General features: G+C 58.7%; 1 protein-coding gene across 1 annotated transcript in view; it reads left to right on the top strand.

Moving 5' to 3' along the window:
• The first annotated feature begins 3,717 nt into the window (after positions 1-3,717).
• Positions 3,718-26,772, top strand: part of LTBP4 (latent transforming growth factor beta binding protein 4) — a 34,045-nt gene continuing 10,990 nt past the window's right edge. Inside the window, exons 1-29 of the mRNA XM_012657048.1 lie at positions 3,718-4,004; positions 7,332-7,523; positions 7,702-7,949; positions 8,026-8,128; positions 8,525-8,599; positions 8,695-8,817; positions 9,342-9,506; positions 10,490-10,639; positions 10,770-10,925; positions 11,533-11,664; positions 11,759-11,884; positions 12,607-12,732; positions 13,258-13,500; positions 13,957-14,082; positions 14,171-14,290; positions 15,197-15,325; positions 15,548-15,673; positions 16,059-16,181; positions 16,440-16,571; positions 18,162-18,293; positions 18,373-18,498; positions 19,660-19,806; positions 21,330-21,596; positions 21,902-21,973; positions 22,216-22,344; positions 22,556-22,702; positions 23,492-23,644; positions 24,544-24,924; positions 25,309-25,461. Coding sequence (XP_012512502.1) covers positions 3,755-4,004; positions 7,332-7,523; positions 7,702-7,949; positions 8,026-8,128; positions 8,525-8,599; positions 8,695-8,817; positions 9,342-9,506; positions 10,490-10,639; positions 10,770-10,925; positions 11,533-11,664; positions 11,759-11,884; positions 12,607-12,732; positions 13,258-13,500; positions 13,957-14,082; positions 14,171-14,290; positions 15,197-15,325; positions 15,548-15,673; positions 16,059-16,181; positions 16,440-16,571; positions 18,162-18,293; positions 18,373-18,498; positions 19,660-19,806; positions 21,330-21,596; positions 21,902-21,973; positions 22,216-22,344; positions 22,556-22,702; positions 23,492-23,644; positions 24,544-24,924; positions 25,309-25,461 — 4,552 coding nt within the window. The 5' untranslated portion in view covers positions 3,718-3,754. The remainder of the gene's footprint in view (positions 4,005-7,331; positions 7,524-7,701; positions 7,950-8,025; positions 8,129-8,524; positions 8,600-8,694; positions 8,818-9,341; positions 9,507-10,489; positions 10,640-10,769; positions 10,926-11,532; positions 11,665-11,758; positions 11,885-12,606; positions 12,733-13,257; positions 13,501-13,956; positions 14,083-14,170; positions 14,291-15,196; positions 15,326-15,547; positions 15,674-16,058; positions 16,182-16,439; positions 16,572-18,161; positions 18,294-18,372; positions 18,499-19,659; positions 19,807-21,329; positions 21,597-21,901; positions 21,974-22,215; positions 22,345-22,555; positions 22,703-23,491; positions 23,645-24,543; positions 24,925-25,308; positions 25,462-26,772) is intronic.

Below are 26,772 nucleotides of genomic sequence, written 5' to 3'. Positions count from 1 at the left end.
GTCTCCAGGGACTCCTGGGATTTATTCGGGGAGAGGTCTCTATATGTGGTGACGCTTTGAGTTCTCCTAGAATAATAGAGATGGGTGGGGCCCTTGCGCTAGGACGGAGCTCCCCACGTTTCTTGGGGTGCTTAAGGAGAAAAGGCATTGGGAGGCTCTGGAGGGACTGTATGTGGGAGTTGAGATGTCCTGGTTTTCTAGGTTTGGGGGGCACTGGATTAATGAAAAGGGACCGTTGGATTTTCTGATAGGAAGACGTGGACTCTTGGGTTGATGGCGGAGGGGTGGTGGGGAATCGTGTGTGTATGGGGGGGAGTCCTCAGGTTTCAGGAGGGTTGGGGATGCTCTCGTTTCCGACAACTAGAGGACTCCAGGTTGAATGAGGTACCAGTGATTTCGCGGCGAGGGATCCAGGATTTCCTATAGATCCGGGGGTTATTGCCACTCCTCCTGTTTTCGGGTGACGAGATCGAAGGACAGAGTCTGCCCAGGATCCCCCGCCCCCAGCGCGGTGGCCCAGCGCTCCGTTACAAAGGCCCCGGGCTCGGCTCCCGCCTCGGTCTCTGGGAATGCGCTTAGTAACCCGAGCCGCCACGGGGCGGGGCCGGGAAGGGGTTAACCTGGAGAAAAGGCAGGAGGGATGACTGCGGGCTTGGGGGTCCTGGAGGCTCTCCGCAGGGTCGCTTCGTCCCCCACTGGGCCCTACCAGTCTGGAGGGGGCCCACGTGCTGGACATCCCCTTCTCGGTGTTCCCCGCCGCTCTTCTCTCGGGGCTCGAGCGCGCGCCTGCGCCTCTCGCGCTCCCCCTTAGCCTGAGTATAATGGACTTGTCTGGGGGGCCCCTCGATTGCGACGCTCTTGCGCTGGAGCTGGAGGCTCCGCCGCTGAGACCCTCCGGGCCCAGACATGCCTCCGAGAACTACACTTTCATCCTACTCAGTCGGGAAACTGAGGCCCAAACACCAGGAGACGCTGGCTCCAGGACACACCTCGCGGAAGGGCAAGAACGAGCTAGAACTCAGGCCTTGGGATTCCCAGTCCTGGACTGTATCCCCCTCCACCTCAGCACCCTGCTGGACCCACAGTCAAAGGGGAGACCTCCCTCCGCAGCTGCTGAGGTCTGGGGACGTGGCGCCACCTGCCGGCCAGGCTCGGGACGGCAGTTGAACCCCGGACGTGCGGGAGGGGCGGGGTTCTAGATTCGCAGACAGTCTGGGCTTAGAAATGCGCTTAAAAATCTTGATTCTTTTTTAAAAAATCATTTTTTAAAAAGACTTGAAAATAATTTATTTTGCAATAAAATCTTACCGCCAAAATCACATCATAAGACAAATACAAGTCAGTTTGCGGTGGGCTTCAGCCTTCGAAAGTCAGCCGGCTTGCCTCCCTTTGTGCAGATGGAGAAACTGAAGCACGGGGAGAAGTGCCTCAAGTTAGTCACACATCTATTTTGAGCTTCCTCGAGCCTCGTCTTGGTTTCCTCTCCCCTCATTGCCCTCCTTTGGGGAGTTGTGGGGCGCTAAGGGCCTGAGTGACTTCCACCCCCCTATTCATAGCGTTGCTGCTTGTCGCTGCGGCCCAGGCCAGACACCTAGGAGGAGCCGCTGCATCCGAGGTGGGTTGTTCCGGGTGGAGTATGAGTAGGGGGCAAAGGAGGGTAGGAGGAGAGGGGCTGGGGACTCCCTCCCCCTACCCTCATCCCAGCTGCAGAGCTGGATGCGTTTGGTAGAGAGGGACTCAGTCCCCTCCTTCCCCGCTTAGTCCCTGGCTGTCTCCGAAGCCTCCTGCAGGGTCCGAAGCTGCCTGCCCCAGAAGTGCGTAGGCCCCCAGCGGTGCTCGACCCCAGGGCCTCCTGTCCCAAGCCCCAGCCCCAGTGTGAGGAAGAGACAGGTGTCCCTCAACTGGCAGCCACTGACGTGAGTGGACGATCCTTCCCCCGCCAGATCCTCCCTCGGGAACTCCCAGCTTTTTCACCATTTCCCCTCCATCGCTCTCTCTCTGCCTCTATCTCTGTTTCTATTTCCTCTTTCCCTATCTCAGTCCCTGAGTTTTTCAGTCTCTATCTCGCCGTCACTCCATATTTGTTTTTTTTGCTATGTCAGTCTTATCTCTCTTTCCGTTTTTCTCGTTTACCTGTCTGTCTGTCTCTCCCTGCCACCTCTGTCCCACTGCCTGTCTCTGTGTGTAACTCTGTCTTCCTTCCTCCTCTTCCTCTCTCTGTCCCCGCCACCCCCCATCTCTGTTTCTTCCAAGGTCTTTTTCTCTGTTTCTCTCCAAACCCAATCCGGTAAACACTCAAGACTTGGTCCCCTAAATGGCGGGGGTGGGGGGTGGGGAGGATGCAGAGTCACTATTGGGAGACCTTTTCCTGGTGTGGGAGGCTCTTGGGGAGGGGGCAGCTTAAGCGCTGTGACAGCCTCTTCTCTGCCCCCTCCCATCCAGGCTGCAAGAGGCCCGAGCTCTGCTGAAGCGACGACGGCCCCGCGGGCCTGGGGGCCGGGCACTGCTGAAAAGGAGGCCCCCACAGCGTGCCTTCGCTGGCCAGGCCCGAGGTAAAAACATCCGCCTTTCCTCCGCCAGTGGCAAGGGGGGTTCTGGGCCAGATAAAGCCGTCTGGTTCCCACGGTCCAGCCGCCGCCTACCCGCCCCCCCATTGTAGCTCAGTCTCCCCCCTAGGATGCAGCCCCCTCTAGGGACCCCAGAGTCCGGCAGCGGGAGGTGAGCCCAGGACAGGACCAGACTCAGGCCAGAGGAGCTGACCCGCAGGGGTGGGGCCGGGAAGCCAGGCGTCCCAGCTCCCCTCAGCCAAAGAGGGGGGTGCTGAACCAGCCCAGACAACAAAAGCGATTGTGCGGGTTGGCGCCTGCCTGGGCACTGAGAGCCCAAGATTGAGGGGCGGCCGAGGGCCAAAGGCCTGCCCCTGCTTCCCCGACTCACCCCCTGTCCTCCTCCCACTCCAACTCTCCCCCAGATTAGAACACCCCTTGTCTTAACCACCCTCAAAGTCCCCCTCTTGCTGTAGCTTTCAGCCCAGATGTGTCCCCTCCTCTCTAAAGTCTTCCAGATGTGAGCCTGGGGCCAGATGTTAGGACCCCCGCCCGCAGCCTCAGCCCACCGCTTCCCGTTAGCCATTGTGACTTCTTTACCAGGTGTGGGGGTCCTGGTCAGATGTGGCTGCCACTTCAAATGGGCTTCCCTCCCCCGTCCCCACCCCCCTCCTGCCCAGGATCCAGACCCCCAATTCCTTCAAGTGTCCAGGTGCGCCGACCCTTCTCCTGTCCCCCACATGTGCCACTTGGCTGCCCAGATGTGCCACGATAGCCCCCTATCTAGATGCAGCCCCTTCCTCTCTGCTTAGGGCAGGAGAGGATCAGCCTTTAGCTGTGTCCCCAAAGGCGGCCCCCACTACTCTTTATGGATTTCCTCTTCACGGATTCAGCCCCATCTAGGGGGAAACCCTCCCGCCCCCACCTGTTCCCTTCCCCGCCGCTCCCCTGCGGGCCCCATCCACTTGTTGGTGCGCGGGTGGGGGCAGAGGGGGCGCCCCCCTCCCCCCTGCGAGTCTAGCGCCCAGCCTGCGCGCCTCTGGCTAAGCGCCCAGCCCCACGCGCCCCCGCGCGGCCGCCGGGGAGGGAGTGGTGGGAAGGGGGGGCCTGAGAGGGGGCGCGGCCGCCCTCCCCCGCGGGCGGGCGGGCGCGGCCGGGCCCCTCGGGCGGGCTGGGGCGGCGGCGCGGCGGAGCGCGGCGCTGCAGCCATGGCGGGCGGCGTGCGGCTGCTCTGGGTGTCGCTATTGGTGCTGCTGGCGCAGCTCGGGCCGCAGCCCGGACTGGGCCGGCCCGGAGAGCGTCTCCGCGTGCGCTTCACCCCGGTCGTGTGCGGCCTGCGCTGCATCCACGGGCCGACCGGCTCCCGCTGTACCCCGACCTGCGCGCCCCGCAACGCCACCAGCGTGGACAGCGGCGCGCCCGGCGGGGCTGCCCCGGGGGGACCCGGCTTCCGCGCCTGTGAGTGCGGGGTGGTCGTCCCGAGGGAGGGATTCCCAGGGGGGGAGGAGGATCCCTGGGGATGGAGGAACCAGTCCCCCAGGGAGAGGAAGCCCAGATTCCCTGTGCAGCAGTGCTGGGGAGTCCCAGGGGCATTTAAGGAAGGGGGTCCCAAATTTTGCGGTTGGGTCCTGAGGGTCCCCATTTTGCAAGCAATGAGGATTATCAGGGACCTGTGGTGTCCCACGTGAGGGAGATTGGGGCCGGATTTCATGCCTTTGAGTCAAAATGAGGATTTCAGAATTGAGGGGCCTGGGAGGCTTTGGGAAGGGGGCCCGAATTCTGAGACTCTCAGGAGTCCCCAGAGACCAAAGAAGAGTTTCAGGGCCGCCCGGGGGATGTCCCAGTTTCTGTATCTTTGGGTGGGAGGGGAGAGTTTGATATGGAAGTGCTTGCGAGGAGTGGGGTGGAGGGGACTGGGGTGAAGGAAGTTGATCCGGAAAGCTAAGAGGGAAAGGGCCCAGAGAAAGGGGGGTGCCTGGGCAGGACCTGAGTTGCAAGGGTCCCACGTGCGAGAGAAATTCAGATAAGAGGCCTAGGGGAAGGGGCGCCCCCTGGGGGTGGAGGGGACAGGAGACGTGTATGCATCGGGCATTCCTAGAGATGGGGAGCCCTGGGGGTTCAGGTGAGGTGGGGAGGGCCCGCCACCTGTTGTCCCAGGGTGCAGAAGTGGACGGTCGGAGCCTCCCTCCACCCGCCACCCCGAAAGCCCTCTGGAGTGGGGAGTGGGGGCCCCTGGCGCGGAGAACTCGCCCAGCCTGGCCCCCAGCCAGCCTAGCCCCGGCCGGCGTGAGCTCATCTCCCGCCTGAGCCCCCGCCTGCTGCCACTCCCTCTCTCCTCCCCTTCCTCTCTCCTTCCTTCGCTCCCTCCCCGCCCAGCCAAGGCGCGGTGCCCAGGCGGGTGCCAAGCCCCTGGGGGTGCAAGGAGGGGGCATGTGAAGGGGGGCTGACCTCAGCAGGACCCCGATGTCCTCAGCTCCCCCCTCCCTCCAGAGGTGTGGGTGGGGAGTTGGCTGTGCCCATCTAGGGGCCAACCTGGGTGTGAGCGCCCTCAGGGATCTGGGCTGGGGAACTGCACTGAGGCCAAGAGAAGGCAGAGAAATGCCCCTGGAGGCTGGGAAACGCCCCCAGACATGGCTGCGTTCCCACGCCCCCCCCCCATGAGAGACCCTTCCCATTTTGGAATCTTAATCCCTAGTTAGGTCTCTCTTAGGTCCCAGTGTTCAGTTGAGGATCCCCATTAGAGCACCCTGGAATCCTGGCCTGACTCTCCTACCCAGGGGAGCCCAGTGTCTCAGTCCCCAGACCCTAAACCCCCTCGCCACCCCTGTCAGCAAACTCCAGAGACCAGCTCTTCCAGCAACCTTGCCTCTCATCCTCTTCCATCCCCACAAACTGTGTGTCTCACCAGGGAGCTCTGTAGTATTGTCCTCCAGCGACCTCTCCCCACTTCCAGGAGAAACCCCAGATTACCAACATTTACAGCGAGCGATAACTCCCCTCCCCAGCTCAATTCTCTTCCCACAAAAGCTCCCATTGTCTTATATTTCCAGCTGAGCTTACCCCAGTCCCACCAGAGATTCTTGATTCCTGTATCTCCAAATCCTGCTCTTGCAGCTGACCCCCTCCCTAGGAAGTTCTGATCCCATCTACAGAGAACCCAGAGTTGGTCTTGGTTAAGCTCATTTTCCCAAGAGGACCTCAAACACTGTGCTCCCTGCAGGCAGCCATGAATCAAAAGACTTGAGCGCCTAATTCCTTAGCTGGGAGGGAAGGGTGTTCGCCAGTATCTTAGGGCCCCAGCCAATTGAGGCTCTTATGTGCTGGGGGCTTCCAGGAATTCCACTTCTCCATCTAAACCATGTTCTCAGCACTCTCAAGCTGGTCATCCCCTAGAAGGCACTAGACTCCTGCTTTTTAGGTAACTCTCCCCAAAAGGACTGGAGAGACTGCTGCGGAAAGGGCGCCTCCGTTTCCTCTGAGCTAGGCTTCCTCTCCATCCCAGAAACCTCGAGCTTTGCACCCCAGAGTACTGCCTTCTAGCTGATTTCTCCCAGGACTCCAGTCCTCTTACCCTTCTAAATTGAGGTGGCTCCCCTGTGCTTTCCTCTCTACAGCTGTGGCTCAGAATCCCACACGCGCCTCCTTGGACAGCCCCGGCCGCCTGCCCGCTCCCTCCCCTCCACGCAGCTGTCTCCAGCTGTTCTCTGCAGCCCCAGGGGAGAGAGGGAGGGGGTGCCCTCGCAGGACAGTCCGGCCCCCTTTGGCTCAGAGGTCCCGAGGCTCCCCAAGGGTCCGGAATGCGGAGCCGCCGCCCTGCCCCCGCCGCACCCCTCTCTTTGTTTACCCCGCCGCACAGCTGGCACTGCCCCGCCCAGAGGTGGCCTGGGGCCCAGCGAGGGCGCGCAGAGTGGAGAGGAAGCGCGTTACCGCTCGCGGCCCCGCCCGGGTGCTACCCGAGGCGGGAAGGCAAAGCTAGGATGTTGGAGCCCTAGCCAGAGAGGAGGTGGGAGGAGACACAGCGCGGTGGGCGGGGCCAGGGCACCCAGATAGCCTGGAGGCGTAGTGGGAGGGGCGTGAGTAAGTGAGCCGGAGCAAATCAGAGTGAGGAAAGGGAGGTGGGCGGGGCTAAAGGCCGCAGGTTAGGCTTGATGGGCGGGGTTTAGGATGCCGCGAGTAGAAGGTGGTGTGGGTGGGGCTAGAAGGGGGCACGTAGCCCGAGCGCGAGCTGAAACGTCGTGGGCCGTGCCAGAGGGAGTACGGGCGGGCATAAAACGCCAAGGAGACAGAGTTGGGAAGGGGTTGTGTGCCAGGTAGTGGCTACATGTTTGAGTCAATGGAAGGGACCCACGCAGGGTCAGAGAGGCTGGAGCAGCAAAGGACCCAGCCAGGCGACGGAATGGGCGGGGCTCAATGCTAAGGCACAGCTAGGGTGAGCAGGGCTGACCCAATGGACCTGGTCAGTGCTGTCTGGGCGGGGCTGGCACACTGTGGACTCAGTCAGAAAGCGGGATCTGCGGGACTCAGAAGGGACAGCGGGTGACATGAAAGTGGATACAGAGCCCGAGGGCGTGGCAAGCCTACTCAGTGGGCGGGGCTGTACCTCGGACGCGGGAACGACTGGAGACGGCCAGAGTCGGGGCAGGGCCACCGACAGCGTAAGGGCGGAGAGATTTAGAAATGAATGACCCCTTGAGGGCGCAGGGACTGAGCTACCCTGGATGCGCCGGCCCCAGGGGCACCTGCCAGGAGTGGTGCCGATCCTGAGTGTCCTCGCTCTCCCCCCAGTCCTGTGTCCCTTGATCTGTCACAACGGCGGTGTGTGTGTGAAGCCTGACCGCTGTCTCTGTCCCCCGGACTTCGCTGGCAAGTTCTGCCAGTTGCATTCCTCAGGCGCCCGGCCCCCGGCCCCGGCCATGCCAGGCCTCACCCGCTCGGTGTACACTATGCCACTGGCCAACCACCGCGACGAGGAGCACGGTGAGGAAACTGTAGCAGGAGTCCCCTCCGACCTCTGTCAACCATCTTACCGTTCCTCTAACCCTCAACTTGCCCGCCTTGCCAAGTACCCTTCCCCAGCTTGCCCTTCCCCCCATTTCTGGTCCTAGTCCGTAACGACCCGCGTAGACATCCCTTTGCCCGGCCTGCCTCCCGCCAGGCGTGGCATCTATGGTGAGTGTCCACGTGGAGCACCCGCAGGAGGCGTCGGTGGTGGTGCACCAGGTGGAGCGCGTGTCCGGCCCTTGGGAGGAGGCTGATGCCGAGGCGGTGGCGCGGGCGGAGGCGGCGGCGCGGGCGGAGGCGGCGGCGCCCTACACGGTGTTGGCACAGAGCGCGCCGCGCGAGGACGGCTACTCGGACGCCTCGGGCTTCGGTTACTGCTTTCGGGAGCTGCGCGGAGGCGAAGTGAGAGGAGGCAGGTGGGGAGGGGCCCGGAGCGTGCCACCGCGCGGGGGCGCGCTCACCCAGCACTTCTCCACAGTGTGCGTCCCCGCTGCCAGGGCTCCGGACGCAGGAGGTCTGCTGCCGAGGAGCCGGCGTGGCCTGGGGCGTTCATGACTGTCAGTCGTGCTCGGAGCACGCGGGTAAGTCCGTGGACGTCCCCAAAGTGCTGGGAGCCGGGGAGGGGTGGGAACGTCACTGCTTCTCCTACTCTGCCCGTAGATAAACCCGGTTCACGAATTCTAGTCACCCCCATTCCGTTGTAGAGACCATTTCCAGATCTGTCCATATCGTTCCGGGACCATCCACCCCATTTTCTGACTTTGGCCACTCTGTTCTCACCCCGCTTTTGTACCTCGGCCCCATCCGTGCACTTCTGGAGCCTCCTGCGTTGGCTTCTCAGACGCCAAACTAAGGCTGATCCCGAACTCGAACTGCACTCACCATCTCTTGGTTTCTCCCACCCCATCTTCGTCCCTGCCCCCTCCATTCTCGCTCTGCCCATCCGTCCCTGGCCCACTCCTCTGCCCTCTCCACAGGGAACTCGGAACGAGTGGGCGCCCCAAATGGACCTTGTCCAACAGGCTTTGAGAGGGTTAACGGGTCCTGCGAAGGTGAGCTGGGGCGGGGTGGGAGGGGCTTGGCTCTGGGGGCGGGACTTGCAGGGATCAAGTTCCTGACTCCACTGTGACCTCCCCAACCCTTGCAGATGTGGATGAGTGCGCGACAGGCGGGCGCTGCCAGCACGGGGAGTGTGCAAACACGCGTGGCGGGTACACGTGCGTGTGCCCTGATGGCTTCCTGCTCGACTCGTCCCGCAGCAGCTGCATCTGTGAGCCGCCAGGAGGAGGCTGAGGCTGGGTCCCACGCCAGCCCTGCCCTGCCCTGCCCTGAGACCACATCCCAGAGCATCCCCAGGCTTTTAATACGCTCAGACCCCCAGATCCTCCTAGAGTCCCAGGCCCCCCTCAGTCAGTCTTAGACCCCCTTCAGAACTTTTCAGAATCTCATACGCCCTCAGACACTTTGGACCATCTTCAGACCCTCCAAGAATCCCTCAAACCTTTTGGATCCTGATCCTTTCAGACTGCCAGACCCCCAAATCCATTCATCCCTCTTGACCACTCAACCTTCTTCGTACCCTGAGATCCTTCTCAGAGTCTCGTATTCACCACCCAGGCCTCAGACCTTTCTCTGACCTCCAGAGCTCTCAGTTCTCCTTCAGACCTTCTCAGACCTCTCCCAAAGGCCCCTCACACCCACCAAACCCTCCCTGGGACATTCCCCTGCCTCTGGATGCCTCAGTTCCTCCGCACTCCCAACCCCACCCTGAAGAATTTCCTCCCCCTCCGCCAGCTCAACACGTGATCTCGGAGACGAAGGGGCCCTGCTTCCGCGTGCTCCGCGATGGCGGCTGCTCGCTGCCCATTCTGCGCAACATCACCAAACAGATCTGCTGCTGTAGCCGCGTGGGCAAGGCCTGGGGCCGTGGCTGCCAGCTCTGTCCACCCTTCGGCTCAGGTGAGCGCCTGCTGCCACACCTGTCCCTAGAGGCGACACGGAGAGCGCTACCTCTAGGTCCTGCCCTCAAACCAGGCTGGGCCCTTGGTCACTACCCTAGTCTCTGAGACGAGCTGGCCTGATGAGCTGGCCTCACACTGGATTCCGCCCAAGGCTCCACCTCCATCCTGTTAGCTTTTGTCTCCTAAGTGTCAATGCCAGCCCCTGAGATATGCTGCCTGCCCAGCCCTGTCCCCAAACTTTTTTTTTTTTTTCGAGACAGAGTCTTGCTCTGTTGCCCCATCTAGAGTGCAGTGATGTCATCATTGCTCACTGAAACCTCAAACTCCTGGGCTCAAGCGATCCTCCTGCCTCAGCCTCCAGAGTAGCTGGGACTATAGGCACCCACCACGATGCCCGGCTAATTTTTTCTATTTTTTTGTAGAGATGGGGGTCTCGCTCTTGCTCAGGCTGCTCTCAAACTCTTGAGCTCAAGTGATCCACGTGCCTTGACTTCCCAAAGTGTTAGGATTACTGGCATGAGCCACTGTGCCTGTCCCGTCCCTGAACTTTGACCAAGTCCCCAGCTTCTGAGATGCTGCCCTCAGTTTGGACTCCCCTTTAAGCGCCACCCCAGAGATGCCGCTCCCTGAGACACCTGCCTGGCATTCCAACTTCTGCTAAAACGAAACCCAACAATGGAACTATTTCCTGGCCTCCAACTCAGTCCCTGTAGACCCCAAACCAGATCTTGCCTTCAACCCCTGTCCCTGCCACCATCCCAAATGGGGAAAAACGCCCTTTGCTCCACCTTTAGCCTCTGAGATGTCCTGTCCTTTGGCCAGGACACCACCCCATCCCAGCATCCAACCCAAACCCCTGGCACACTTTCAGGCCAAGCCCTGCCCCCAGCCACAACCAATGTCAAGACTCACCACCCTCCACCACTCATTTCCTCCTGCTCTCTTGCCCTCTCTCTGCCCCTCTCCCTTTCCTATTCCCAGAGGGTTTTAGGGAGATCTGCCCAGCTGGCCCTGGCTACCACTACTCGGCCTCTGACCTCCGCTACAACACTAGACCCCTGGGCCAGGAGCCACCCCGAGTGTCTCTCAGCCAGCCACGCACACTACCAGCCACCTCTCAGCCATCCGCAGGTGAGCTGGCTCCTGGAGGAGGGGGCGTCATCTTCAAGTTGCTGCCCCAGCCCCATAGGGAAGGGAGGCCAGAGAGGAGCAGGGACGCCTGAATCTAGGTCTCCACTCGCTGATACCTCTTCCTCCCTAGGCTTTCTGCCCACACATCGCCTGCAGCCCCGGCCCGAGCCCCGGCCCGAGCCACGGCCTGAGCCACGGCCTGAGCCCCGGCCCGAGCCACGGCCAGGCTCTGAGCTTCCTTTGCCTAGCATCCCTGCCTGGACTGGTCCTGAGATCCCCGAATCAGGTGCGATAGCAAGAACTGAGGGCATTGATGGGGGGATTCCAGGCAGGGTTCTGGGGGAAGAGACTACAAGGATAGAATAAATGGGGCTGTCACAGACAGAGGAATTAAGGAATGAATGGGAAGAGATGAGGGTTTGAAGAGTCGAGCTGTAGTTAGATCAACAGCTGGAGTCGGAACTGAGCTCAAATTCTCTGTCAGTTAAGCAAGTCACTTAATCTCTCTGAGACTCAGTTTTTTCACCCGTAAAATGGGGGTGATTGTGAGACTTACATGAGATGCATCTGAAACATAGTAAGTGCTCACTTAATGTTAGATAAATAACTACTTTTCAGGGAGGGCAGTAAGTTAGAACGTGTCTCAGGCAGAGGGTTGGAGAGCAACATATTTGAAGATGGAGACCTTAGAGTGGCATTTTGGGGGGATTCAGGCAGAGGATCTGATGAGAACGTTCCATGGTAAAGGAGATGCGGGTCAAAGGCAGAAGACTGGGCTGTGGGGAAGGGACATCGGTGAAGGTGTTTTAGGCACAGGACCTGAGAGGATTGTACTGGGATGAAAGGGACAGAGGATTCAGAGATGGGGGAACCTGGCTGACTGGACCCCCCAGGTCCTTCCTCGGGCATGTGTCAGCGCAATCCCCAGGTCTGCGGCCCAGGACGCTGCATACCCCGGCCCGGTGGCTACACCTGCGCTTGCGACTCCGGCTTTAGGCTCAGCCCCCAGGGCACCCGCTGCATCGGTGAGCAGGGTGGAGGGAGTGGGCGGAGGCAGGGCGGTGTGTGTGTGGGTGCTCCGCCCCTTCCCCTCGTGACCAGCCCCCTCCGTGCCCCAAGACGTGGACGAATGTCGCCGCGTGCCCCTGCCCTGTGCTCCCGGACGCTGCGAGAACACACCAGGCAGCTTCCGCTGCGTGTGCGGCCCGGGCTTCCGAGCTGGCCCGAGGGCTACGGAGTGTCTGGGTGAGAAATCTGCCCCACCGGGCTCCAGGCCCTACCTACGCCTGTCTGGGTCTCGCTCCCGCCCTCCCACGCTTCCCCTGGAGGGTTTGGCCCTACTACCGCACTGCCCTGCCCTGGCTCCCCTCCCCGGCCTCGCCCCGCCCGCGACAGCTCCCGCCGTCCCTGCATCCTCACCCCTGCCCGGCCCCCAGACTGGCCCCGGTCTGGCTCTACTATCGCCCCGCCTCCCCTGCGACCCAGCCCCGCCCCTATCGGCCCCGCCCCTTCCCTATCCCAGGCCAGTTTCCTTCCCTGTCCCACATACTGCTGCAATCAATCTCCTGACCACGGCCCTCGGTTCCAGCCCTGCCAGAGCCCCATCCCCAAGTGCTCCTTCCTTCTGTAGCCCCGTTCCTGCCTTGCCTTTCCTCGGGTCCCAAAGTTTCCGTTCCCGCCCTTGCCCTACCCAGGCCCTGCCTTCCCCAGTTCGCCCCCTCTCATAGTGCCCCTCTCCGCCTCTATCTTGGCCCGATCCCCAACTCTTGTCCTGCCCTCCTTGCTCAAGCCCCGCCTTTGCCTTAAGCCTACCCATTCCGAGCCCCGCCTACCGCCTCCGGTCCCGCCCCCACCCGGCTCCAACCCAGGCTTGGTCCCGCCCTGTCTTTCCCCCTACCCCCGTCTCCCCGGGGGACTTCTCCGGGGACTGTCTGCCCCAGTCCCAGCCGCCTGCTTTGTGCCCACAGACGTGGACGAGTGCCACCGCGTGCCGCCGCCCTGTGACCTCGGGCGCTGTGAGAACACGCCAGGCAGCTTCCTGTGCGTGTGCCCGGCCGGGTACCAGGCTGCGCCGCACGGAGCCAGCTGCCAGGGTGAGGGACTGGGAGGGGCCGAGAGGAAGGGTAGAGCAGCAGTGACGAGGGTTGCAGAGACTGGGCAATGGGGCAAAGAGAGCCTGATCGATGGGAGACAGAGGCCAGGTTCTGAGAGCCAGACGCGTGGCCTGATGGCTGTAGGGACAGTGACCTGTGGATGGAGAGGCCAAGTGAGGGAAACAGAAAGGCTGAGTCACGGAGGATGGGGCAGCAGAGCGCAGCGCTGGCGATATCAGTGATGGGGAAGGGGGAGATTTATGGAGGACTGGGGAGAAGGAGGCCGACTCACGCGGACTGGAGAAGCAGAGTTTTAGGAGCGAGCCAGGCAGCTCAACAGGGACGGTTGGGGGTTGTAGAGTCCGAATGATGGAGACAAGAGGCAGAGTGGGGGAGGATGGAGAGCAGGGTGATGGGGACAGGGTGGCAGAATGATGCAGGGTGGAAAGTCAAAGCGATGGAGGTCAGGGAGGCAGCGTGGAGCACGGGAGGTCATAAAGGACCCCGGCTCCTTGCGCCGAGCAGATGTGGACGAGTGCGCCCAGAGCCCGGGCCTCTGCGGCCGGGGAGTCTGTGAGAACCTGCCCGGCTCTTTCCGCTGTGTTTGCCCGGCTGGCTTCCGGGGCTCGGCGTGTGAAGAGGATGTGGATGAATGTGCCCAGGAGCCGCCGCCCTGCGGGCCAGGCCGCTGCGACAACACGGCTGGCTCCTATCACTGCGCCTGCCCTGCTGGCTTCCACTCCCGAGGGCCGGGGGCGCCCTGCCAAGGTGAGGGTGCGGAGTCCAACCCCACTTCATGACCGTTTGCTATGGGGACTGGAGAGACATTATTGGGGGGCAGAGAGACAGAGCGATGGGGCTCAGTGATGGAGGGTGGGCGGGGCGTACTGAGAGGGTGGCAAGGGTCTTACTCCAGAGTCTTCTCCCCTTTCTCCACAATAAGACAGTGCTCCTCATTCCTCCTTCCTTTTCGAACGGTATTCTTGTGCTCGTGGGAACTCTGAGGAGGGTCAACTGAGGCAGGGAAGGCAACCTGGAGGAGGGGGTGCATCAGCCTCACTCTAGCAGCTGGAGAGAACATTGAATAAGGAGACAGGGGTTTTTCCACCAGAAGTGGGGAGCAGCCTGGGCACAGTTCAGGAGGCTGGCTCAGGACTGGAATGTTGGGGTGGGTAGTAGGCAATGGAGATGGGTCCTCAGCCCGACCAGTCCCCTCTGCCTCAGATGTGGACGAGTGTGCCCGTAGCCCCCCGCCCTGCGCCTACGGCCGGTGTGAGAACACAGAAGGCAGCTTCCAGTGTGTCTGCCCCACGGGCTTCCAACCCAACGTCGCTGGCTCCGAGTGCGAGGGTGAGGCCGGCGAGGGAGGGAGGACTGTCGATGGGTGAGGGGGGCGTTGGGTCGCTCCTTCAAGGCCACCCTCTCCCCTGCCTCCCAGATGTGGATGAGTGTGAGAACCACCTGGCATGTCCTGGGCAGGAATGTGTGAACTCACCCGGCTCCTTCCAGTGCAGGGCCTGTCCTGCTGGCCACCACCTGCACCGTGGCAGATGCACTGGTGAGACCAGGCCCTGGCCGTGACCCTTGACCTGGACAACTATGACCTGGCCTATAACCTCTTGGACCTCAATCCCCTTACCTGGACCACAACCCCTAGAGTCTAACTGTGACTCCCCATTAGACTATGGACTTCTGACCCAGACCGCAATCCCTGACCTGAACCACAACTCTTGACCCTGAACGTGACTCCTGACTCTGTGACCCTGACACTCCACTTGACTGTGACATTTGACCCTTGCTGATAACCCCTACCCACATCCCTGACAGCAACTGTGGCCCTCCTGATTCTGACTATCCCCTGGCTCTGAACGCATACCCCTGAATTTGACTGTGACATTTGACCCTAATCATAACCCTTAACTATAACCCTGACCACAGCCCTGACTCTGTGTGCCTCTTGATCCTGTCTCTTTCACTGCCCCTGCCCCATCTCAGAATCCCTTCCCTGGAACCTGATTGGGTTTGTGATCCCTGCCCCTGACCCCTGACTTGAGGCAAATTCTTGACCCTGACTGTAACCTCTGACCCAGATTGGTCTCAGATTCCAGTCACTGACTCTAACCCATTCTGCTTCAGCAGAATCCCATCTAATGATCCTGGTTTACAACACTTGACTGATTCCTTATCCTGGTTAATTTCTGATGCCTGTTGCAATCCAGAGTCCCTTCCCTTGACCCCGGGATCCTGGCGCAGAGAGTTCCTGGAAACCCAGACCCACAGGACTCCCCACTGTGGTCCCAAGAACCAGGGAACCTAGGTCCGCCCTACCCACCTCTGCCATGGAGCCCTCACCCCGTCCCCAACTTAAGACACTTTCCACCACCTCCCCCAGACCCCCTTCTTCAAGGGGATTCGACCGATGTGTCCTTAGCCTGGACCCCTTCTGAAATCTCTGCTCCCACAGATGTGGACGAATGCAGTTCCGGTGCCCCCTGTGGTCCTCATGGCCACTGCACTAACACCGAAGGCTCCTTCCGCTGCAGCTGCGCGCCAGGCTACCGGGCGCCGTCGGGTCGGCCTGGACCCTGCGCAGGTGGGCAGCGTGAGGACTGGCCGGAGGGCCTGGGAGTGGGGCCTGGGTTCCTGGGCAAAGCCTTCTTCTGGACAGGTGGAAGCTGGACTAAAGCGCTGTGGAAGAAGCTTCGGGACCGGCCCTCGGGGGTGCGGCTTGAGGGTGGGGTTACCGCTTTGTGGGCGAGGCTTAGGTTTTGGAGGGACGGTCGGGTGACCCCGCCCAATCTCTGGCGTACCCTAGACGTGAACGAGTGCCTGGAGGGCGATTTTTGCTTTCCTCATGGCGAGTGCCTAAACACGGACGGCTCCTTTGCCTGTACTTGCGCGCCCGGTTACCGGCCCGGACCCCGCGGAGCCTCTTGCCTCGGTTCGTACCCACGCTGGGCCTGGGCCCGGAAAGGCGGGGCTTGTGGCAGGAAAAGGCGGGACAGGGAGAAGAGGGAAAACGAATTTCTGGCTGGGGTTTCCACGTGTTCCGGGGACCCAGCTTGCAGGAGTCTCAAGGCGGCGACCGGGCAGGGGCGGGGCGTGGCGGGGAAAGGGCGGTGTCTGGACAGTTGGGCCGTGATTGGCAAGGATTGGTCCTGAACCTGCCGTGGGTGGGGCTTACGGGGAGGGGCGGGGCCTAAGGCAGGTTGCTGGAGACTTGAAAGGCCCGGGAGCCAGGGGGCGGGGAAGGGGTGGAGGGGTGTGGCCTGGAGCGTTAAGCGGAGGAAGAGGTGGGCCGGGCTTTCGGACGCCCTGTCCCGCAGACGTGGACGAGTGCAGCGAGGAGGACCTTTGCCAGAGCGGCATCTGTACCAACACCGACGGCTCCTTCGAGTGCATCTGTCCTCCGGGACACCGTGCGGGCCCAGACCTCGCCTCCTGTCTCGGTGAGAGGCCCGCCTGATGCCCGGTCTGATGCCTCCCCCTTCTGACTCCCTGGCTCCCCCATTTGCCTCCCACCTCGGCCTTTCCTCTGCTTCCTCCCCTTACTGTCCCAGCCCCCTCTCTTGGCCTCCTCTTCTCCTCTGCTTCCTCTATCTCCCCCTTCTCCGCCCTAACCCTAACCCTAACCCTAACCCTCCCCTCCTTGCCTCCCCTACCCCCTCCCCTGCTTCCCCATCTGACCGCCCTGCCTCCCTCCGCAGACGTGGACGAATGTCGCGAGCAGGGCCTGGCCCTGTGCGGGTCCCAGCGCTGTGAGAATTCCCCTGGCTCCTATCGCTGTGTCCGGGACTGCGATCCTGGCTACCACGCCGGCCCCGAGGGCACCTGTGACGGTGAGACTACTCCCTGCCCCCTCCGCCAGCTCTTACATCGGGTTGCTGGAGTCTGCTCCCTTGGGGACCAAAGAGGAGAGCCCTGCCTCACAAGACTTGGGGGAAGGGAAGGGGCCCCCAACTAACGCACCCTTTCCCCCCTCACCATATCTCTGCGGTGGGAGTAAGCCACCACTGTGGTTTGTACTTTGTTGTGGAGGCGCGGGGTGGGGTTTTGGGGAGACACTTCTACCAGGAACCTGTCCAAGCCCCGCTTCCAATCCAAGCCCCACTTCCGGAAGCAGCCATGCCCCCTCTGCAGCCTGAGCCCAGTCTGCACTGTAGGCCAGACACCCGCGAAAGACACAGTGAAACTCTTAGGCCCCAGCCTTTCCACTCCGCCTATGGATTAAAACTCCCTCTTCAGGCCCCTTCTTTTCCTAGTAGAAGTTTGGGCGTGTCCTCTCCCCACCCTCCACTACTTATCTACTTCCCGATGCCTCTCCAGGAAGGCTCAATCCTGGCTGCCAGGGCCCCATCCTTTCCCAGTGCAAAATTCCCAGTGTGAAATTCCCCAGGAGTTGGCTCCTGCCAGTTGAAGCTCTGTCCTGGGGTTATCTCTCCAGACTGTCCATTTCCATTGGTCAGACTCCTCCAGCCCTTCAGAATTTCTAGGCCCCCCACTTCCCATCTCAGCTCCTCCATTTCCTCCTTCCTCTGCCAGACTCCAGCAGGAGCTGACCGAGGCAGGAGGTTGGCCTAATCTTACCTACAGTATATACATATTTTGGGGGGCAGGGATAGGAATGGCGTGTAGGTGGGCATTTTATGGAACACACGAAACAACAGTGGGCTGCCTTTGACTCTCTGATTACTAGACCTCTGACTCGTGGAAGTCTCGTTTCATGAGACCTCATTCATTAATTTCACAGGAATTCATTAAGCACCTGCTGTATGCCAGACACTGAGGGCGCAACAGGAAATGAGTCACACGAAACCCCTGTACTCATGGAGTTAACATTGTAGGGGGAGAAAGCAGATAATAACTATGTAAATAAATTCAAGATTTATTCAACAAATACTTTTTTAGGCCCCTACTATGTGTCAGGCACTGTTCTATGCCCTGGGAATATAGGGAGGAATAAAACAGACACAAATCCCTGCCGTTGTGGAGTTTGTGTTCTAGGGAGGCAATATGGGCGTACCAAGAGATATGTGGATATAATACATTGCCAGGTTTAAGAAGGAAAATAAAGCAGGATAGATGGACAGAGATGACAGGGCGGTGGGAGGAGGAATGCTAGGAGGGCTTGACCTAGACACCTGAGCGAAGGGAGGAGGGAGCCATGCACATAGCTGAGGACAGTGTTCCTGGCAGAAGGGACTGCAAGTGCAAAGGCCCTGAGGTAGGACCACGTTTGGGCTATTTGAGAAATGGCAGTGAGAATGTAAGAGTTATCAGCACTTGTTCTTTAAAAGCTCAGGCTCCTAGAATACCAGATTCCTAGAGACTTCTTAGTCCAGTCAGTGGGACTTGAAGTGGTGTGAGGAATCTGCGATTTCCAGGCCTTGATTCCCTTCCCCTCCTTCGCTCCCTCACTCTTCCTGCAGACGTGGATGAGTGCCAAGAGTATGGCCCTGAGATTTGTGGAGCCCAGCGTTGTGAGAACACCCCTGGCTCCTACCGCTGCACGCCTGCTTGTGACCCTGGCTATCAGCCCACGCCAGGAGGCGGATGCCAGGGTGGGTGTCCATTGGGCATCGGGTGAGATGCGGAGGTGGTAGAAGGTCCAGCAATGGCCTGACTGTCTGATGGTTGCAGATGTGGACGAATGCCGGAACCGGTCCTTCTGTGGCGCCCATGCTGTGTGCCAGAACCTGCCTGGCTCCTTCCAGTGCCTCTGTGACCAGGGCTACGAGGGGGCGCGGGACGGGCGTCACTGCGTGGGTACGGGGCTCCAGGGAGTGGTTGGGACAGGGTTGTGGGGGAGAGGTTGGTTAGGCCCTGCCCCTCTCCATACCTCTGAACAAATGTGAACTTCAGGGTTGTGAAATTTAGACCTTGGAACATAATCTCTTCTCCATATCAGTCAAAGCTATTCTAGTGGCAAGTGACAGAAACCTTATTCAGGTTTTATTTTTGTGTCCATGCTTTAAAAAATGCATAGAATGTATAAAATACACTAATCTTAAGTGTACATAAACATTATTTTTTCCTAACGTTTTATGAGGAAAATTCCTAAACATAGCAAACTGAAAGAATTGTAGAATTGTAGCCATGATCTTGATTATAATATTATCATTTTATTTTTACTTGCTTTCTGTTAATCCATCTACTTTTGGGGGGCAGATTTAAAAGTAAATTGCAGGCATCAGTACACTTTCCCCTAAATTCTTCAGTATGCATATCATTAACCAGAGTTCAGCACATGTTTAGAGATATTTTCATTTGAGGTTCAATTTATATACAGTGAAGTGCATGAATCTTAATCATACATTCTCTAAGTTTTCATAAATACAAATATAACAGGCTTTATTTCTCTAAAAAGGCATTAAAACTGCAAAGTCCTGGGATATATTCGAATTTCAGACATAACTGGATCCAAGAATTTTAACAAAGCTATTTCTGTCTCCTTCTCTCAACTCTTCTTTCCTCTGTTGGACTTATTTTCAGGCAGACTCTCTTTTCACAGTGACAAAGGTGGCGCTAGCACCTCTGGGCTAACATCCTCAGCTTGGCAACCTTAGAACCAAAGAGGGAGGTTCTTTTTCAACATTTCTAGCAAAAGTCCCAGGCCTGGCTTTGATTGGTCCAATATGGTCACTTCCTATCTCTGAACCAGAGAAATACAGCAATCTGATTGGTCATGTCTAGCACTTGTGCCCACCCCTCAGAGTAGATTTAGTCCTACTCAAAGTACATGGGTTGAAAATGGAGGAACATTGGGTTCCCAAGGGAAATTCAGGGGTTGTCACCAGAAGAAAAGGAGAAGGTAGGATCTGGTCTATTAAATATACCCGCCCTATTGGAAAGCTCAGACTTGGATCTTTGGAATCACAGAAGCTTATAATCATTGACTCCTTCTCCCCTGTTGTCTCCTGCTCGCAGATGTGAATGAGTGTGAAACACTACAGGGTGTATGTGGAGCTGCCCTGTGTGAAAATGTCGAAGGCTCCTTCCTCTGTGTCTGCCCCACCAGCCCGGAGGAGTTTGACCCCATGACTGGCCGCTGTGTTCCCCCACGGACTTCTGCTGGTGAGACTGATGTGTCTACTTAACAGCTGCTGGCCCTGCAGGCAAATGATGTGGTCTAACCATTCCTGCTGTGGACAGCTGCCATCAGCGACATGCTGTTGTTTTAAGCATCAACAAAAAACACATGGGTTAACATGGGTGGCCAGGCTGTGTCAGGATCCTGGCTGCAATTCTACCAGATTCCTTCATTCAACCAATGTTCACAGGGCATCCACTAGGCTCAGGTCCTACACTGGGCACTAGGGATACAGTAGTGACCAGGAAAGATCTCTGTCCTCGGGCTCACATGCCAATTGTCTAGATAGTGACCATCTAGAGAAATCAGGACTAGGAGGGAAGAAGCACAAGCCAGAGGGAACAAGAAGGGGGTTTTGGAGGAGGTGCCTGGCCCAGCCTGAGAAGGGGTTAGGGAGGGCTTCCTGCAGGAGAGGACGTCTGAACCGAGAGCAGTAGGATGAATAGAAATGAGCGAGGTGCACTGTGTGAGGAGGGCATTCTGGGTAGAACAGAGGTCCCCAACCTTTTTGGCACCAGGGACCGATTTCACGGAAGGCAATTTTTCCACAGACAGGGGAGGGGGAGACGGAGCTTATGTGGTGATGCGAGCGATGGGGAGCGGCTGTAAATACAGATGAAGCTTCTCTCGCTCCGTGGCTAACCTCCTGCTGTGCGGCCCGGTTCCTAACAGGCCAGGGACTGGTACCGGTCTGCCGCCCAGGGGTTGGGGACCACAGGAGTAGAAGAGAGAGCAAGGGCAAAGCCTGGCAGAGCAAGAGAGTACCTGGCATGTTTGAGGAACTGAAATAAGCTCAACATGGCATGATATAGAGAGCAAAGGAAGGAATGGTGAGAGACAAGGCCAGAGAAGGAGGCAGGCGCCAGGGCACACTGATTTACCGTGGTCAGGTTGGCCTTTTCCCCAGGGCACTGTGGCACCATGGGAGGGCTTTGAGCAGAAAGGGTATATAATTGAATTCTGAAACCTCCCTCTGGCTGCTATGTGAAGGTGACGGAAAAGGGTGACACTGGAAGCTGGAAGCCTAGAGCAGGCTGGGGCAGGGATCGAGGTGGGAGAGGACAGAGCTGGATCAAGGCAGGGGCCATGGGTGGCGGCGGGAGAAACGTCCAAGAGGGCATGTGAACAAGCTGCGGGGCTACCTGCGTGGGGAAGCTGTGGCCAAGACAAGGCCTAGGTTTTGGGATAGTGCCTGTTTCTGTGCCTGTTTGGGGTGTGAAGATGAGGGGGCAGGGCAGGGGACGGGAGGCATCCAGGGGGTCAGGGATGTCCCATCTCCTCCCACCCCACGCTGCAGCCGCAAGGATGGGAAAGTGTGAAATGGGGAGGTGCTGAGATGATAGGAGGTGAGACTGGGAGAAAGAGAGACAAGGACAGATGGGTGAGAGGTGTGGAGTCTGGTTCTACCACTGATGGCTGGTCCTCTCTGGGCCTCAGTTTCCCCATCTATGATATGGGCGGCTGGGGGCTCAGCCCACACTGGGCTAAAAGCTCCTTGTCTCCCCAGGCACATTCCCAGGCTCGCAGCCCCAGGCACCGGCCAGCCCCAGTCTGCCAGCCAGGCCACCCCCGCCACCCGTGCCCCGCCGGCCCAGCATGCCTAGGCAGGGCCCTGTGGGTAGCGGGCGCCGGGAATGCTACTTTGACACAGCGGCCCCAGATGCATGTGACAATATCCTGGCCCGGAACGTGACGTGGCAGGAGTGCTGCTGTACTGTGGGTGAGGGTTGGGGCAGTGGTTGCCGTATCCAGCAGTGCCCAAGCACCGAGACAGGTGAGCATGGGCTGATGGTGGACCCAGGGCTGAGGGTTTGGGTAGAAATACCGGTTGGCGTACAGGACTGGGAAAGGGGACACATTTGCACATGGGATTGAGGTACTGGTACTTCCAAGGCAAGAGGGAGCTACCAGCATGGTGGGCATGGATGGGTATGAGGCTGAGAGGTCGGCACAAGCAGGCACGGGGCCTGAGGACAGGCATGGGGCACTGAGAAAAGTGGGCACAAGCAGACATGGAGCCAGGACCCTGGGCTGGGCTGGGATTCCTGGGTCTGGGCTCAGCCTTGTCTCTGTGTGCAGCTGAGTACCAGTCACTGTGCCCCCACGGCCGGGGCTACCTGGCGCCCAGTGGAGACCTGAGCCTCCGGAGAGGTGAGCCTTCAACCCCTAGCCATCCTCAGCCCCCAAGTCTCTTTCTGCTTGCTTTATCTCTGTCTCTCACCCTGTCTTTTTCTGTGTCTCTGTCTCCCCCGCCCCACCCCTGTCCTCTGTCTCTGTCTCTGTCTCTATTTCTTGGTCTCTATCACCATCTCTGTCCGTCTTGCCAAGTCATGCCCTGCCCTCTCGCACTCACCCATCCCACCCACTCCCATCCTTCTCTACCCTTCGCACAGACGTGGACGAATGCCAGCTCTTCCGAGACCAGGTGTGCAAGAGTGGCGTGTGCGTGAATACGGCCCCGGGCTACTCGTGTTATTGCAGCAACGGCTACTACTACCATACACAGCGGCTGGAGTGCATCGGTAGGAGCCCCGACTCCACCATCCCCCGACGACTCTCCCCAACCCCGGGCCATGCCAGCCCCTGTCTGGAATGTGGCCACCACCAGCGGGAAATCCTTCCTGGAGTCTAGACTCCATCTATCACACTGTCAATGCGCTGGGGAGAGAGATGGGAAACGGCAGGAGATGTTGAGGGGGCTGCCTCTTAACCAGCCTCCCCCTGCCTCCGTAGATAATGACGAGTGCGCCGATGAGGAGCCAGCTTGTGAGGGCGGCAGCTGCGTCAACACGGTGGGCTCTTATCACTGCACTTGCGAGCCCCCATTAGTGCTGGACGGCTCGCAGCGCCGCTGCGTCTCCAACGAGAGCCAGAGCCTCGGTAATCCCGCCCCTAAGTCTGCCCCGCCCCGCCCACGCCATCCAAGGCCCTATTCCCTTGGCTCAGCCTGGCATCTGCACCCAGGCCACGCCCACACGAAGGCCACGCCCCCGAGCTCGCGGCTCAAACACGCCCAGCCTGACCCCACTTAGCCTAACTCTGTGTGTGTCTCCGAGGCGAGCAGATAATCTTTGCACATCGTCTCTTGGACTCCAGTTTCCTTTCTGCACATTGGGTGAATAGCCCCAGCCTTCCAGGGTGGCTGTGAGGAATTTTATTTATTTAAAAACGAATTTTTTAAAAATTTCCAAACGTTTAGGAGGTACAAGTGTTTTTTGTTACAAGGAATTTTACTTTATTTTTTTTCTTTTTTTACTCACAAGGAATTGTATTTTAAGGACGGTATGGAGCCTGGTCTTACTAAGTGCTAAATGGGTGTTACCTGCTACTGTTTATCTGTGGGTCTCTGGGTCTCTGTCTCTTTCCAACCTCTGTGGGTCTCAGAGGCCAGACATAGGTAGAAACCCTCTCAGACCCTCTCCCCAAGTCAGTAGACCCCTTCCTCTGCCCTCTTCTCCTCGATGACAACCTCATGCCAGAACAATCCTCGTCCTCAATCCAGAACCCTGGAGCGACCTCAGAGGACTTCCAGAAGTCAAATCACAGCTGATGAGAAGGATTTGTGGACAGGCAGAGAGTGGCTGGGCTGCCCCCTGCAGGGGGGAGGCCCAGCACTCGGGAGGACCTGAGTGCCAGTCCCAGTCTGATGCATGCTGTCTCCACCCACAGATGACAATCTGGGAGTGTGCTGGCAGGAAGTAGGGGCTGACCTCGTGTGCAGTCGCCCTTGGCTGGACCGTCAGGCCACCTACACAGAGTGCTGCTGCCTCTATGGAGAGGCCTGGGGCATGGACTGTGCCCTCTGTCCCGCCCAGGACTCAGGTACTGCCACCAGCCTAGGCTGTACTCAGAGGCCCTGCCCCTTAGGCTCCAAATCCAGGCCCTCAAATCCCCAGCTTGAGAACCCCAGATCCCCCCAAAGTAGGCCCCTTAGATCCTCATGTCACACAGCTCATCCAAAAATCTTGGTCCCCAAGTCACATCCCTAAGACTTCCAAGTCTCAGCCACAGAAATCTCAAGGCCTGACTCAGCAGATCCTATAGTGCCAGCCCCATAGGCCTCTGAGATCTGGGCTCTCATAGCCTCAACTCCTGGTCTCCAAAACCCCAAGACACAGCCTATGAGATGTCTTCCCCCAAATCCTGGACCCTTAGACCTGAAATACCAGTTGCTTAGACCCCACCATCCTGGCCCAAAGACTCGCTGGTCATTGCCGCACAGACATCCAAGTCTCATTGCTTTGGACACCCACACCCAGGTGTCTAAGACCCCAGTACACAACCCCAGGGATCCCCAAGTCTTGGTTCTTAAAACTCAATCCTTGGGAACGCAGCCCTGGGTCCTCAGACCTCTGGTCCTAGTGGCTCAGACCCTTTCCTATGCATCCTGGCCTCTCAGGCCCCCAGTAGCAATCCCTGGGATTCCCCAGTCCTGGCCCATAAAACATTCTCATTTCTTCAGGTCCCTAGTCCTTGCTCCTGTGAGTCCCCAAATTCTAGCACCTTGGACCCTGATTCTTAGCTGAAGTTTTTAGTACCCTTGATCCCATCACCTCGGAATCCCATCCCAGCCCTCAGACCTTCACTCCGGGCTCCAGAAAACCCTGATCCCGCCCCTCCAATCCCCTCCCTTCAGGCCCCTCCCATTCCCAGGCCCAGCCCAAAGCCTTTTCCCGTGATGTCCCCTGCCTCTGATTGTTCGGCTTGGCTCCCGTTCACAGATGACTTTGAGGCTCTGTGCAATGTGCTGCGCCCTCCTGCATATGGCCCCCCACGACCAGGTGGCTTTGGGCTCCCCTATGAGTATGGCCCAGACTTAGGTCCGCCTTACCAGGGCCTCCCATATGGGCCCGAGTTGTATGCACCACCTGTGCTACCCTACGACCCCTACCCACTGCCACCTGGGCCCTTCGCCCGCCGGGAGGCCCCTTATGGGGCGCCACCCTTCAACATGCCTGACTTTGAGGACGACGGTGGCCCCTATGGCGAATCCGAGGCTCCTGCTCCACCGAGCCCGGGCACCCGCTGGCCCTATCGGTCCCGCGATACCCGTGGCTCCTTCCCAGAGCCTGAGGAGTCACCTGAAGGTGGAGGCTACACTGGTGAGCACCGCGAGAATGACGGAGGCTGAGATGAGGAGCGAGGTGCGCAGAGAGACAAAGAGAGGAGGTAGGGAAACAGAGAAGGCAGGAGGAGGGACAGCGTCAGAGAGATGGGGAACAGGTACCATCAGAGAGAGCGACGGAGAGCAGATCAGCGACGACGAGGAGACGAAGAGGAACAGAGAAATACGTGTAGACCGGCAAAGAAAGAGATGGGGACAGAAGAAAGGCTGGGGAGGGCCCAACGAGGTGAACCTCCTGGCCCCACAGCGCCCCCCAGAGCCCTGGAGCGGGGTGGGCAGTTTAGAATGACGCACCCACCGTGGGGGGATTTGGGACGGAAGGCAGAGACCTCCCGTCACGGGGTCCCCGCCTGCCCCACAGGCGCCCTGGCTGAGCCCTATGAAGAGCTGGAGGCAGAGGAGTGCGGGATTGTGGACGGCTGTGCCAACGGCCGCTGCGTGCGCGTCCCCGAAGGCTTCACCTGCCGCTGCTTCGACGGCTACCGTCTGGACATGACCCGCATGGCCTGCGTCGGTGAGGGGCGGGGCTGGGGCCATGTTTCGCGGGGAGAGGTAGGGCTGGACCAGAGAGGGAGGAAGCGCTGGCTAGAGGCGGGTGTGTAGGGACCTCACATCAGGGAACAGGCCAGCCCAGAGGGAGAGAGTAATTCTTGCATGGGGCGGGGCTTGATGAAGAAGGCGGTGTCAAGGAGCAAGGAAGGCAGGGCTTGATGCCTTGAAACAGGACGGAGGGGTAGAACCCTTTAGGTGTGACTTCTCAGGATCACCAGCGGTTACCTTGCATGACCTCTTTGGAGAGCCTGTCTTCTCATCTGTAAAATAGGAATATTAATCACGTCTGCCAAGTTTATTTATTTTTATTTTATTTTTTTAGAGACAGGGTCTGGCTCTATTGCAGGAGCTGGAGTGCAGTGGCTAGAGATCACAGCTTACTGTAACCCCAAACTCCTGGGCTCAAGTCATCCTCCCATCTCGGCCTCCGGAGTAGGTAGAACTACAGGCGTGTGCCACCAAGCCCAGCTAATTTTTAAATTTTTTTTGTAGAGACAGGGGTCTTGCAGTGTTGCCCAGGCTAGTCTTGAGCTCCTGGCCTCAAGTAATCCTCCCACTTCAGACTCTCAAAGTGTTGGGATTATAGGCATGAGCCACTGCATTTGGCCACCACTTAGTTTAGACAGTAGTAAAGCCTAGTGATGAAAATCGAGAACTCTGGGGAAGTTTAATAGACCTTAGGCTCAGTCCAGCCACTTGCTGCGTGACCCTGGACAGGTCACTGTCCCTTACTTAGTTGTTCTTATCTGAAAAGGGGGTATAGTCAAAGAACCCATTTCGTAGATTTGTTGTCAACATCATTAGCACTGACTGACAATAACACTAAAAACCTATGTGTAAACCGAGGCTCAGAAAATACAGTTGACTTCCCCAAGGTCTCATATCCAAGAAATCGCAGCCAGCTGGCCTGAGAATTCACTGGGCAGAGTGTGGGCTTGCTGCTTAACGACACTGGGCAAGGCGCTTTCCCGTGCTGGCCTCAGTTTGCACATTATGTAAAACAGGATCACAGTACCTACCTCATAGGGTTATTAGGATAAAGTTAACGCTAGTAATGTCCTTAAAACATCATCAGTATTACTTGCCTAACAAAAATTTAGTGTAGCAGCGGCTACCATACCCATCTTACGGAACACGAAGCTGAGGCACAGAGAGGTTAAGCCACCTACCCAGACTCACAAAGTCAGCAGGAGGCAGAGGCCGGATTCAACTCCAAATGAGAGGCTCAACATCCGTGCTCCTCTGCCTCCAAAGCCTAAGGGACTGAGAAGGG

The sequence above is a fragment of the Propithecus coquereli genome, unplaced genomic scaffold (assembly GCF_000956105.1).
Source record: "Propithecus coquereli isolate 6110/MARCELLA unplaced genomic scaffold, Pcoq_1.0 Scaffold53, whole genome shotgun sequence".
Lineage (NCBI taxonomy): Eukaryota > Metazoa > Chordata > Mammalia > Primates > Indriidae > Propithecus > Propithecus coquereli.
Note: the sequence above shows the minus strand (reverse complement) of the source record. Positions and strands in the feature narration are given on the sequence as shown.